Source organism: Streptopelia decaocto, assembly GCF_964273445.1.
Source record: "Streptopelia decaocto genome assembly, chromosome: 1".
In the NCBI taxonomy this organism is placed as follows: Eukaryota; Metazoa; Chordata; class Aves; order Columbiformes; family Columbidae; genus Streptopelia; species Streptopelia decaocto.
The window spans coordinates 163,211,685-163,223,923 of record NC_138663.1 but is presented as its reverse complement, the minus strand read 5'-3'; the positions used below and the strand labels follow the sequence as shown (position 1 = coordinate 163,223,923).

Genomic DNA, 12,239 nt, shown 5'->3' with positions numbered 1-12,239 from the left:
CACATCTTGCTTTCATACAGCTGATCAGCATCTGGCATTTTACTTTCTTCCTTGGGGTTAGCTGCTTTCCATTAGACTGTGGCTCTTAAGAATTTGTTCTGTTGTGTCAAAAAGCTAAAGCTGACTGTTAGGAGATGTGCACGAAGAAAACATCATGCTATATATTTTCAATATGGTGATTAACTTCCCCATATTGGTTCCAGCTACAGTTCACTTCTGCTTCAAGGAACAAAAGATCCTTAAACAAGTTCAAGAATATAATAAACTTCATAAAATCAAAAAGTGACAGGTCTTCTGACTTACAACACAAGATCAGTAATAGATCCATCTTCCCTGTCTCAAATCCAACAGGGTGAGCCAAACATCAAGTCCAAGAGGAACTGACCACTGAAGGCAAAGCACACAATGCAAAACCTCTCCAAGGACTAGGTTTCAATTACAACAGTAGATTGTATTGCCAGAGGGTTGTCTATTGCTGAACAGAACTTGTCCAAGATGGAAATCCCTTAATGGAAAATAACGTACTCTCTGTTGGGGACCACAAGAGAAAAGTACCATTCTTCAGAAAGTTTCTCAGCTGATCTTTTGAATTACAACAAATGCTTGATCATTTTATTTTTGTCATTATGATTTCAGTGCATCTATGTGAAACTTGCAGATTGTTTTGCTGTGACTGACAGAGTATATTGCTGTAGACAATGACATCCTCAGAACGATAATCTGGAATCCCTTCTGATGATGAATTTGAGACTCAGTCTCCATTTTTTCCCTTGCCACTATTACTTTGAAATAATATTTTATTTGTATTAAATCCTCTTTTTCATTAACACACCAGATTGTTTTCTGTCCCAGTCAAATTTATCTTTTCAGTTTAGCATATGATACAACTAATAATCTCTTTGTAGGTAAGGAGGTGTCACATTGTAAACTTCCTGTATTTGGGGTCACACTGGGGACTTCTTTGTCAGACAAGGAGGGGCCAAAACCTGGTCCTCAGATTCCAATCAGAGAAGCAATGATTGCAGATGTAAAAGTTTTGGATTCCAATCTACACATCACTGACAAAAGTTATGAACTCATTTTCAGTCTGGAATTTGGTTACAGAAAGTTTGATCTGTCATTCTAATGGAGAAGAATATATGAAAATATTGGACCATTTCTGAATAGTCGAATACCCTAACTTATATGTAAATTTACAAATTTTGTTGGAAGAGCTGGGGGGCTGGAGGTTGTTGGGGAGGCATCACTGCAGGTAATATATTCAAGTATCAGTACTAAAAGTCTGAAAAATACCTGTAGCAGAAAGAAAAATAAAGAGAATTACGTTTGTTTTTTATGAGGCTGAAAATACGAAAACAGTTTAAAATTGAAAAGTGCAATATAGTACTATAATATCTGTTTATTTAGAGAACAGGCTATAGTGTTAGTTAAAGTATTTTCTTCATTCTAATGTGAGGGGAAAAATACGAGTGTTGGTTACCTTAAGGTACCCTAACAACAATACAGCTGCCATGTACATCAGTGTGCTTGATGAAGCACTGTTCTCTCACTCAAACTATCATGCTGACAGGAGAAAAGTGGATCCACTTTGTTGCAGACTGTCAAACATGCTTTGCCTTCCAACCTCTGTTATTGTAGGTAAGTGAAATGTATCAAACCACTTAACTGGGCCTGCCACTGAAAGAAAAGAAAAAAAAAAAATGGAGAGAATACGGATTTAACAAAATATCCCTCTCAACTTTCCTCAAACACCAATAACATTAAGGACACCTTTCTAGCTATTATAAAGAAAGTGTTCCAAGGAACTTTTAGAAAGAACTGTTGCATCATTCTTTCTTTGTATGTGATACCTTCCATATGTCATGATTTTATTTTTATCAGCAAATACTGATATTCTTCAGCTGAAGAATAATCATATAAGGCCATATTCTTATCCCATTTTGTTATGGCAATACAAAGTTTCCTCATAACTGAAAAATCACTGTCTGAGAATGTTATTAAAGGTAAGGCTACAGGCAGACGCCTCTCTCCACATCATGCAGACTTTCACTGTGTGGCAGTCTAGTACAGACAGATTATAGGGAAGTGGATGACGTGCCACATTCTAGTGATTCCTGGATACTACAAAATCACTTGCAGTGTTACAAACTGCCAAAGAGCACACTTGCCCTTCTGTAATGAATGACGTGAATCTCCCTGTTAAGGGAAAGCTAAAAGATAAATCTCTCTTTAATTCTGCTGTTCTGATTGAGCTGCACAACTGAGTCACTTTGACATGAATTTAGCTGACTCTTCTTTCTGATGCTTTGAGACTGCAACAAAGAAGAATATTTTGCCACACAGTTGTCCTCAATATTCTGCCAAGTAACTGTTTGCAGCTAAACAAAGTGACATCTGTGTATGTGGCAATTGTCTTTAGTCTGAAGCTGTTTCTCTTAAGTCTAAGCCTGAGGGCCTGAATCATCATTTCCCTGAATCATGCCAATTGCAGGGTATTATTTTGCCACCCATTTTTTACTATTTGAAATAACTACTGAAATGAAAGACACTGAAATACTAAACTCTGATATCAAACGCCATGTACATTTTTTTTCCTCTACACTAATTTGACATCTCTAAAAATTCAAAAAAGAACAATATGAGCAGGTCTGGTTCAAAATTCAAAGATTTCTAGTGTCACTTCATTGATTAATTTCAAATTTTCACTGGATCTGAATTATTTCCAATAATAAAGTTAGATTTTTTTCTGTGTGAAACTAAATTGTTTAAATGTAGACCTGTAGCACAAATTTAATGAGCTAAGCCATCCCACCTGAGCTCCGGGTGCTCCTCCAGATCAAGGCATGAGTTTCCATAGGTTGTATGGCATGTCCATGAAGCCCATTCACATGTCTTGAGTATGCAAGGACAGTTAAAATAACACTTGATACCAAAGTTAATGTAAAGTTAATGAAGCAGCATTTCCCTTTTTGTCCCACTCTTACCTGCACATGTACCTTAGCGTTATCTTTACTTGTCCAGAATAAAGATAGTAATGAAACCAATATGTTTTCACCAGATTTACCCTTCCTAATCTTCCTAAACACACAGGTTTTCTGAACTAAATTATTCTCAGTCATAAAAAGAGAAAAAACTTATCTTCTAATAACTGAAATTTTGATTTTTGGAAGCCAACAAGTTTGAATTCCATAGCAAATTGATAACACCTCAAAAATATTAATAAGGAAGTTGAATTGTTAACAGAGATTCGTGGTCAGAATCTATATTACAGAAATTAGTATAGCACCATTAAAGTCATAATCTCTACATAAATTTGACAGAATTTAGAATCCAGCTTTTGTATGTATATAGGAATATTTTCTGCCAGAAACTTATATACAAAGAATATGAAGAACTCACATTGGTATATACAAATAGGTAAGACATCAACAGTAAGATGAACTAAAGAATATGTATTTTTACTTTGAGTTTATCAAGACTTCAATGCTAAGTTTAGCATACATATGCAGACCTAGTAATTAAGCTGATCGTTTGCTCTACAAATAGAAATTAGGAAAAAAGGTTCATGCATAGACAGTTTACAAAAGGTTTGCTTAGAAGAAAATAAATGCAAGTCAGAATTTGTGTTTTGGCACCATGTCAGTCATGCACAGAAATTGTATGGCCTTACTGCATTCTGGACAAGATGCTTCTGTCCACACAACAAAAGTGAGAAGCATTGTGTTTAATTCCTAAACAGTTTTAAAATTGTGCATGCAGAAGTTGCTGCCTTCTTTAAAAAGTGATCTTTAAGAAAAAGACATTTAAAAAACCTTTATTTCCTTTTAATTGATAGACAGCAGTTCCTCGATTTTCTTGAAAGGCAGCCAGGAATAAGCTTTTTCTTTTCTTGTGAATTAAAAAAAAATACAAAATTATACAGAATAGTAAATATAAATCTAGAGAGAATTCATTGCAAAAATAAACCTGCAGTGTTCTACTTTTTTTTTACCTACTTTTCCCACAACACTTTATTTTCTTCTAATTTCAGAAAATATAAGATATCTTTGTACAAACAGCTAAATAGTATTATTCTTCTTTATGTGTGTGTATTGTTGCAGTTATTCTGTCTGGGAGATCCTTTTGGGTGGTGGGAAAGGACCTGTATTTGCACTTGGAAGTTCCTAGCCACAGCAATCTCATTTCCTCCAGGAATATTTAAAGCCAGAACAGAAATTACTTATATATATATAAAAAATCAAACTTATTAAACACAGTAACATATTTACAGCTGATACTCAGTAGCTTTTCAAATTGCCCAGGATTATGAGTTGAAACACCAGTGATGCACAATATTTCATAGCAGCAGCTCAGTAAGATTGTCCAAACTTAGGTAAAGCTATCAGATAAAGTAGCAAAAGGCTTACTTTTTTCTTCACTGAAGATGTTGGGTAAACATAGTTACATATTTTTCCTTCCACATACTAATACAGAATGCACATGATGAAGTTCTGAGTAAAATACTTAAATATTTTTCAGGCTCTGGGTACACATACAGTTTGTTGGTTTTTTTTTTTACTGACATTTAGCATGATGACATTTCAACTCCTTTTTTATTTATTATATGGGTATGTTAGGTGTAGTTGTAGGCAACAGTCATGTATGCGGTGCATATACTAATCTAAGCAATACACTCTAACATTATAACTACAAACACAGGTGCTTTTTTTAAAAAAAATATCTGATTAAACTGAGGGGAAAGAAGAAAGAGTAAAGGTAAAAACTGTTTTTCTATAGCTTGGGTACAGAACAGAGAGTGTCATACACACCTTTTTAAAATGTTGAGGAATATTGCAATACGCAATCTTCCTCCCACAGTTCAATCACACATAGTTTCATGTTTACTTGGGGTGATACATATTGCCTGCACACAACCCAATGGCTTCCCACAGTGATCCCTGAGGTTTTTTTTGCTAGGATTACTGCTGTGCTTAAGTTCTGACTGTTGACATGTTATTATAAGGCACTTTTATTTACAACAGTTCCAACTTAAAATAGAATTACAGGAATTCAGCCTCAGCTCAGTGTATTATCACTTCATGTTTGCTGCTCCAGGACTTCCAAGTAGTCAGGCTCAGCATGTAAATTAGCTTTGAGTTCAAAATATTCATTTTTAGTTTGTTCTAGAAAAACCTTCCTTGGCCTGGAGTACATGAGTGTCTCCATTAGCTTCAGCTCCTCATGTGTTCCAGGATAATGAACTTCCACGTCAGGTTGGAGCTGGACAATATTTTTTCTTAGGTACTCTGTGATCCCTAGTTGCTGCAGTTCTCTCTCTTTTTCAAGAATGTTTCTGTACAAGCAGCTGGCATCCTGAAAAGACAAAAATTCAGCAGATTGATTTGTAGCCTTATATTTGACATTTGGACCTGTAAGAGGCGAACTGTTCTCTCTTTCCAGGAGACTTCGGCGGAGATGTTTGGAATCAGCTTCCTTCTCAGTTCCCTCCTCCAGGTGCTCAGTGTGCTTAGGGCTGAAGGATGGGCTGCGATAGACCTGAACCATGGGAGTAACCATATGTTGCTCATAGAGAGTTGCAGCTGGGCGCTCAGTGGTGTGATGTGTTGTCTTATGCCCATACATGCTGTACTGAAGGTGAACTGGGCTACTATCCCTCATTTGTTCATCTGCTTGTTTCTTTTTACTTCTTCGTCGTCGATGAAGAACAAGAACAACTATTCCTGCTGCACAAAATACAATAGTTATAAACACAATTAGAAGTCCTAATATTAGAACAGAAAGTGGGACAACATCTGTAAGAGACCGCAGGATAGAGTCTGCAGTGTTGGTAGTAGTAGGAGAAGTTGTCTCTACTACAAAACTGGCATGAGTTGGTAGGGCAGGGCTGTTTATTAAACCTGGACACAAGACCTCACTGTTCAGGGATTTCAGTTCTTTTTTTGCTAGGTGTCCTGGAGATTTACAAAAAATATCACCCATCATTGTATTCTTACTCAGTTTTTGTATCCATTTTTGCAACCCAACTGAATCACAGGTACAGTCCCAGGGGTTGTCTTCAAGTTCAATTTGTACCAGCATGTCCAGTTCATCCAAGACATTGCTCACAGGCAAATGAGCAAATTGGTTTGTTTTCAGATTTAATCTGGCAAGTGGAACACCTGAAAAGATATGGGCTGGCAAAGTCTGCAGAAGGTTGTTATTTAAGTAGAGGACTTTAAGTTTTGGCATTGCATTAAATGTCCCTGGCAAAACTTCTTTGATGGCATTATATTCAAGGTACAAGTACTCAAGGTGCTGAAGGCCGAGAAAAAGACTCTGACTTAACTTTGTAAGATGATTGCCATTGAGATATAATTTCTGCAGTCTAGTCAGATTCATAAAGGATCCTTCCTCAAGGATTTCAATGCGATTGTTTCCCAGGTGAAGCATTTCCAGGCTGTCATAGTCCACAAGATCTGATTTCAATAATGTCTGAATAATGTTCCCAGCTAGAATAAGCTTTTTAGGATTTGGAGGAGGGGGTCCTAAATCAGACAAGCTTTCAATATTTCGCTCCTGGCAGTGCATGAGAACTCCTGAGAGCATATGGCTGGTGCAGTGACAGGGGATGGGACAATAGATTCCTGGAAACTGAGTAGTAGGCTTTGAAGTATGAAGCACTAAACTTGGTTCTTTAGTAGGAGCTTTCAGGATAGGAAACACCCTAGTTGATAGGTGACTATCACTGACAGAGGTGGTTACAACCAAGGGCAGTGACCCTGAAGGATCTTCAAGTTCATTGACAGGATGAGTGGGACAAAGTGTTTCTTTTTTCAACCGGCTTAAGATACTGCCTTTGATAACTGGAGGACTATTGCATACAATATCACCTATTATTGACTGAGGAGGCATGTTTTCTAGCCATATCTTCAGCTGTAACAAATCACAGTTACAGGCCCATTTGTTGTCTTCCAACTGAAGGTCTAGTATTCTACCAATGTGTTCCAAAAAGCCAACATAGGGAAGAGTCTGTAACTGGTTTCCCCGAAGATCTAAATGGGTCAATGGGACAAAACGAAATATGTTTGGAGGAAGATACTCAATGGCATTATCATTCAAAATAAGCACTTTAAGCCTGTTGAGCTTGCTAAAGGCACTTGCTTCAATCACTGTGATGAAATTGTTGTCTGCTTGAAGAAACTCTAAATTTTCCAATCCATTAAATGTATCTTCTTTAAGTGTTTCTAAAGAATTGTGATTTATATGAAGTTGCTTAAGAAGGCTGAGACCATTGAAAGCCCCAGGCTCAATATCTGCAATATTATTAAAACCCAGATGTAGAGAGATAGCATTAACAAGGCCAGAGAAATCATTCATGTGTAACGTAGTCAGACCATTGTTCAAGAGATTAAGATGGAAAGGCCGTGATGGTGGGACATTTATTTCTGATACCATCTTGATGCCTCTTTCTTCGCAGTTTATAATCATGGTATCATCCTTTTCTTCACAGGAACACAAACTCTGACAAGATCCTCTGACTGAAGAAAAAGAAGGCTGTGACTGGAAAGAATCAGATGCAACCACAACTGAGTATAGAATAACAATCCAGAGCTTCATCTTGCCCAGCAGATTCTACATAAAACATAAAAAAAAAAAAAAAAAAAAAAGGAATAGAGTCATGATTTCACAGGGTTGGTGTTGTGGGTTTTTGAGGTTTTGTTTGTTGGTTTGGTTTTGGGTTTTTGTTTGATGGCTTTTTGTTTTTTTTTTTTTTTCTGGGCCAGAGGGAGCAATAACCATTCCTAGTACCTGTCATTGTGCTGCCTCACCTTTCAAACAATATTGTATTGTGCTAAACAGTTGAATGATTTTTTGAGTAGAGAAAAATATATTTAGTTTAATGTTTTAATCAATAAACACAGTCATAAGGGGAATGCTTCAGTACTTTCATGTTAATACACCAAAGTAGGAGACAATCAGGAACGTGTTGTCTTTACCTATATGTCACATAGAATGTTTTGCCAGAGGACAGCAGTAACAAGTTACTGCCCTGAGCAACTTATATTAAGGCTAATATGATATTTTTGATTGTTGCTTTGTGTCACCACACAGCGCTGCAAGTTTTAAGGGTACCTTGGTAAGTTCAGCTTAATGTTGTCCAGCTGCTGAAGAAAAGAAATAAGATTTGGTTTGATGCAACAATGTGTTGTGAGCAAAAGCACATTCAGTCGGGGTATAGGGAATCTCTCCTTTGGTTCTGCACTATGTATGTAAATTAAAAGGCAATTCCTCTGCAATCCTTGTACTTCCAAAATTAAAAGGAAGTAGAAAAAATCATTCTTTTTACTTAAATTTCAATGCATATGTTATAGGTTGTGGACATATAGTGAAAGTGGGAACAGCACATAGCAGTGTAATATGTTTGCATATAATATACACATAAAATAATCATGTACAATATTAAAATAAAAAAGAAGAGAGAACTGACAATGCAGTATATGTTAGAAGAAATAAGTAGGAAAGGTGCAAACATGCTTTATTTTAGATTGATTCTTAGACTCCTTCCAATTATTATAATCATTAATTACTGTAAAAATTCTGAAATGAAAATGGAACTAACTGTACTTTACTAGTTAAAAGTGATCACCGGTATCCTCCATATGTTATGTAACCAAGATTATCATCTGTCAGGCTTATCTTGAACTTTGCAATACCTGATAAATGCACCATTACAGTACTATTATGGAGTCACAAGCAGAATTTATATCTTGAAGTCAAGCATTTGTCATTGGTTTGAATTAATTTATGCTACACTCCATTTGAAGATTCTCTTTTTCTTTCTGTCAAGGCTGTCTAATTAGCAAGAACAATGGTAATTCTTGATATATGAGATGGAGTGGAATCACCGTTTCTAATCTTAATTTCCACATTTCCTAAAAAAAAAAAAAGCAAAACAAAACAAACAAAAAACTTACAATGGAATTGATGATTTAAAAGACAGTCTTTTTGGGGGGGGTGCAATATTGATTCTAGGACTGAACTAAGCAGGTTTCTTAAGTAATCCATCTACTAAAGGTCACTTGATACTTCAAAGTAAGCTATTGAAATATGGAGCACAGAAAGTCACTACACAATTAACCATCTCAGCTGTTAATTTCTGAGAGATTAGAACCTTTTACAAGTATCTAGTCAATTACATGCATAAACATTCTTATAGTGTGGCCATATGATTTGACATCTCATCAATACATATTTTAATTATCAGGTACCTTTGTGACTAAGAACATCGTTTCTCAAAGCTTCCCTTAAAATGGACTGCAAAGATTTATACACAGAGGCACTTAAGTGCTGTGGTATGAGTACACACACACATACATACAGAGAAAAGCAACAACAGCAAATGTGTACACAGTGAATTATGTTTTTCTCCATTAGTAGTTCCTGGTAACTGTGAGTAGCTGTCTGAGTTTAGAAGTAGTAAGTGCAACTCACAGTGTCAGAAAAAGTGTCCCTAAAATATGACCTTTTATCTTTGTTTCAGTAGAACAAATAATTTTGTTGTTTCATATAACACTCCTTGAACTCCAGCTGTTTATGTTTAATATATTTTTATTTAAGTTTGTTTTCCAAAGAAGTGTTAGACAAAAGATAACATGTCAAGATGCAATTTTGAAGTATGCAGAATAACTGTAGGATATTATGCTAGATATTTATTCTTGCTTTACATGAATCAATATCCTTTTCAGTGACCCAAGGTAAAAAATGCAGGCTCTTTATACAGATGCCAGCTTCAAACCTACAGCATGACTCATTACACTTTATTTCTGTACACTTTCCCTCTGAAGGAATTCCAGCTACAATCTATATTAAATTCAAATTGCATTTATGAAGTCCCTGAGCAAAATTGACTAAATAAATAAATAAATAAATAAATCCAAAAAGCATTTTGCATTCTGGACCATATTGAGAAATTAGCTTATAAAAATGAAAGCTCTCCTCTCAGAGATGAAAGTAACGACATTTGTAACCAATTGGAAACCATTCCCATTTTAATCATCAGCATACTTCTAAGGACAACACTGCCAGAACTCTCATAAACATATACACACAAAAAAATTAATAGGAGAATTATATTATTTTTTCCTTTTCCGTTTTTTTTTTTTTTTTTTTTCTGAATGCTCAGGAATGTGTAATGAATCTCTCAGTGGGATACAATTGTAAAATAAAAACTGCTTTCAAGTAACAGATTATCAGCATTTAACTGAAAGAATTCACAAGAAAATTAAATTTAATTTATAACACTTGACAAATCTGACCTTTCTCTGTTTCATGTGGTGAAGTTTTTCAGCAAATTCTACATTGCAACTTAAGTTTGTTGCTTTTATCTGCTTTCATGTAAGTCATTACTAACTGAATACTGTAACTAAGCTTTTTGCAGTAGGAATTCTAACAATAAAAACGTTACAAAGGTAACATCAAATACTTTCAGAAGTAGTCACTTTATAGCAAAGACATCACATTCTTGACAAGTAATACTCAGTGTGTCTTTAAAACATTGAAATAGCTTGTTTCATGTTACAGTTTTGTTGGTTTGGTTGTTTTAATTCAGCTATTTAAAAAAGTACATATTGAAGACTTTAAAAGCATCAGACTGAGAACTGGCAATTTCTAAAAGCCTTTGGGATTGTTTATTAAATTCTGAAGGGAATCACAGTCAGATGTTTCTTTCACTTCAAGAAATAAAACAAACACTCATTCCTTTCCCCTCAAGGGATCTGAAATCAGCATTTCATTAATACACACATTCTACACAGTTGGCAGTTTGAATAAATGCACCTGGCAGACTGTTTGAAATACAGTGTAAACTGCCATCATTTAACATAGAAGTTATACAAAGTCATGCAGAAAAATAAATTCAACTGGTACTGAGAAATGAATTTCTCATATGCTAAGCTAATTAACTAACTGGAATCCTTCTTACCTGTATAGCAGTTACACTCCCTGAAACGCTCAGTAGTGCACTGTTGGAACAGCTGTTTCAACGCGATGTAATTTTTCCCTGTGAAAAATGCACACTTCCTTCTGAGTTTCACTTTGTTGCAAGCTCTAGTAATGCTACAGCTCCATAAAGTTAAAATCCTTGTTCAGAAGACAAAGTACAAAGCATTCAATTGAAAAAAATCTTCCAGGCAGCATGCATATTAGACCATCCTGTAAGCTGTTGTCCTTTTTCCTCAATTAAAATTCACAGCATACTTCACAGCTATGCTGAGTTTTCTGCATATAGTTAACTGTTTGCAAGCATTTGGAAGCTGTAAACAAACAAGATGCTCAGCAGAGCTTGACTTGATCACTTGGTTTTGTCAGATTTTTAGATCCAAGCTGCTTCTGTGTTCTCTCTGCTCTTTCTAGTCCTTCTTGTTAGCTCAGTTTGTTATTAGTCAGACTGCCAGGGGCTGGGAGGTAGGCGTAAATAAAGAGACTTCTTGGCTTTTGACTCAGCCTTTAAGCCCTTCCCCACTAGAGAGCTTTAATCTGCCAGTGTCATTTAATACAAGATACAGCTCCACCTTGAGACAGATCAGCTCCTCCTCCTGCTGCAATTTCTCTCATTTTTTCCCCTCATACAAGTGAACCTCAGAAAGTAAAATTCAGCTAAATATCCTCTAGATTGCTTAAGATACGTTAATGGCTGATTTTGCAAAACAGTAAACATCTACTGCAGCTCCTGCAGTTTGTTCTCTTGAGCAGATCTTGTATTTAGTTTATATTTACAAATGCTTGCTTTAGAAACTGAAAACATTCCAGCCCAAACACACTGTTCGAACTGCACCACAAGGGAAACCTTGTCCTCTGGAAAATATGTTTGTCACAATGAAGTGCAGGATTATTCACATATATAAATGAGACAGTACAGCTCTAAATCCAGTCCACTCAATGTAACTGGGCTAGGGCTGAGTATGTACAGTTGTACATACTTTATCTCTGAAAAAAAAATATAACAAATTGTGTAATATTAGTTCCTATGCTTGCACATTTGCCTGCAGTCCTTTTAAAAACTGTCCATCTTGTTCTGTATGAAGAAAACTGGGTTGATTGTAATTGTCTGTTTTACAGATGTTAGCATAGTGTGTTGTTATCTATCCATGTGAGATTTTATTGTGTTTGCGTGAAACCTTGCTTTGATAAAAAAAGGTCTGGTTTGGTGGGGGCGTGGGGGTATTCTTGAAGGCATGTATCATGCTTAAGGTATTATTTTC

General features: G+C 35.8%; 1 protein-coding gene across 1 annotated transcript; it reads right to left on the bottom strand.

Moving 5' to 3' along the window:
* Positions 1-4,192: 4,192 nt before the first annotated feature.
* SLITRK6 (SLIT and NTRK like family member 6) lies at positions 4,193-7,607 on the bottom strand. The gene has a single exon (XM_082062327.1). The coding sequence runs from the start codon at positions 7,594-7,596 to the stop codon at positions 5,077-5,079; it is 2,520 nt and encodes an 839-aa protein (XP_081918453.1). The 5' UTR covers positions 7,597-7,607; the 3' UTR covers positions 4,193-5,076.
* Positions 7,608-12,239: the final 4,632 nt, after the last annotated feature.

Coding starts and splice junctions, on each gene's coding strand:
- SLITRK6 (XM_082062327.1), bottom strand. CDS start 7,596: ATGAAGCTCTGGATTGTTATTCTATACTCAGTTGTGGTTGCATCTGAT.